This window comes from Octopus bimaculoides, chromosome 8 (assembly GCF_001194135.2).
Source record: "Octopus bimaculoides isolate UCB-OBI-ISO-001 chromosome 8, ASM119413v2, whole genome shotgun sequence".
NCBI classification, from domain to species: Eukaryota; Metazoa; Mollusca; class Cephalopoda; order Octopoda; family Octopodidae; genus Octopus; species Octopus bimaculoides.
Genome location: NC_068988.1, coordinates 57,502,763 through 57,504,483, shown reverse-complemented (window position 1 = coordinate 57,504,483; position 1,721 = coordinate 57,502,763). Strand labels below are relative to the sequence as shown.

Genomic DNA, 1,721 nt, shown 5'->3' with positions numbered 1-1,721 from the left:
TATCTACTCACATACACACTTACACGCATATAACACACACATCTACTCACATGCAACACACATATCTACTCACATACACGCACACTTACACTCATACTACATACACACACACACTTGCATACATACATATACATTTAATTTATTCAGCTGCTTCCATTTGCACTATTATTTGTGCTTTTCACATGCTACTCTTCATCAAATACTGAACAATAGCAGGGTAAAATAAAATAAGATAAAATAAAAAAGAAAACCAACCTTCTGGTGAAAATCAATTTACATGTTAGCCACACACGACCTGATCTCAGCCCCCAGACTTGTTGTATTTAAGTTTGGGCAATGCATTTGCTTCTTTCTCTTTTATGCTTCTGTATTTCTCCATTTGGTCAGCTGCTTATATAAATCATAAATCTTACACTTTTCTTAGTCATTTTCAACACCTTTCTGCATAGATATATGCTTTCTCAATCATGCTATCATATCTAATTGTATTAATTGTTATCTTAGTTCAGTGAATACTTTACTTTTTCTTACCTCTTCTTCCTTTCTTTTTTTCTTCCAATAGTTTTCTACTCTTTCTTTATCTCTTTCTCATTCCTCTGTCTTCTGTTTGTTCATTGGTTTGTAGTGAATTCTGGATTTGATGTTTGTACCTTATTCTGAAGATCGAAATAGCCAAGAAGAGTAGTTGATTGTGACTCTATTCCATTGTGAACTGTTTATTATTTATGTTATTAATTAGGATTTTGAAATTGTTAAGTTGATCAAGTCCATAGAATAAAGTAATCATCCAAATAATTGGAAATTATTTTCAATTTTCTAATTCATATTTATAGAAGCTGGTGCCATACTTTAGTCTAGATTGTTCATATATTTGGACATCTAGATATGCTATGACTAAACAGATGTAAGCTGGGGCAAACTTTGTCCCCATTGCAATCTCAAATATTTGTAAATGCCTTTGAAGTTGAAAAAGTTATTTTGTTGGATGAGTTTAACTCATTAATTAATCTTTTTCCCTATTCAGCTTAAGATTTCATAGGAGAATTTTCACAGTTGTGTGGGGTATTGTAGTATAGAGGTTTGTTATATCAAATAATTCAATCATAGTGTTTTTATCATTTTTCTTTTTTTGGTGGTAGCTTAACAGGGCCAAGTCATCCCTAATATGGCTTGGTATGAGTTTCAGGATAAATTTCTGCAGTATGTCTACAAAGTTGCTGAATCTGTACATTTCCTAGGTTGGGCTCACTACAAATTGTCTTAATTTAAGATCACTGGGAGGTGATATGTTTATACATATAAAGTTGATTCTTTACAGGTGTTGTACATTGTTTTGCTCTTGTGAATTTTAAGGAGTCCATATAGATCACTGGTTTTGCATTCAAAGTCCATTATATAGCTGCATTCCTTATTTGTTAAACCTTTTTGGTGTAGGTGAATGAAGATGCTAAGTTTCTTCATTGTTTGCAATGCTTAGTACTTGCTTATCTTTTCATAATAGGTGGTGTCTTCTAGTGGAGATAAAAGAGCATTTTTTAGTATTCAATATCCATAATGACTACAGCATATTTCTTATCTGTTTCTTTAATTATGATGTCATTGTTGTTTTTGAGTTCATGGATAATTTCTCATTCCTTTTGACTCATGCTGGAATTAGATTCAGAGCTTGATAGAGAAGTTGGAATTAAAACCAGAAAATTTATCTAATGCATTGTTTCTAC

At 31.8% G+C, this 1,721-nt stretch overlaps 1 protein-coding gene across 1 annotated transcript in view; it reads left to right on the top strand.

The window, feature by feature from the left end:
• The window catches only part of LOC106883491 (uncharacterized), a 51,032-nt gene extending 49,768 nt beyond the window's left edge, over positions 1 to 1,264 (top strand). Inside the window, exon 3 of the mRNA XM_052969853.1 lies at positions 1,148 to 1,264. Within this exon, the coding sequence (XP_052825813.1) occupies positions 1,148 to 1,264 (117 nt within the window). The remainder of the gene's footprint in view (positions 1 to 1,147) is intronic.
• The last annotated feature ends 457 nt before the right edge of the window (positions 1,265 to 1,721 follow it).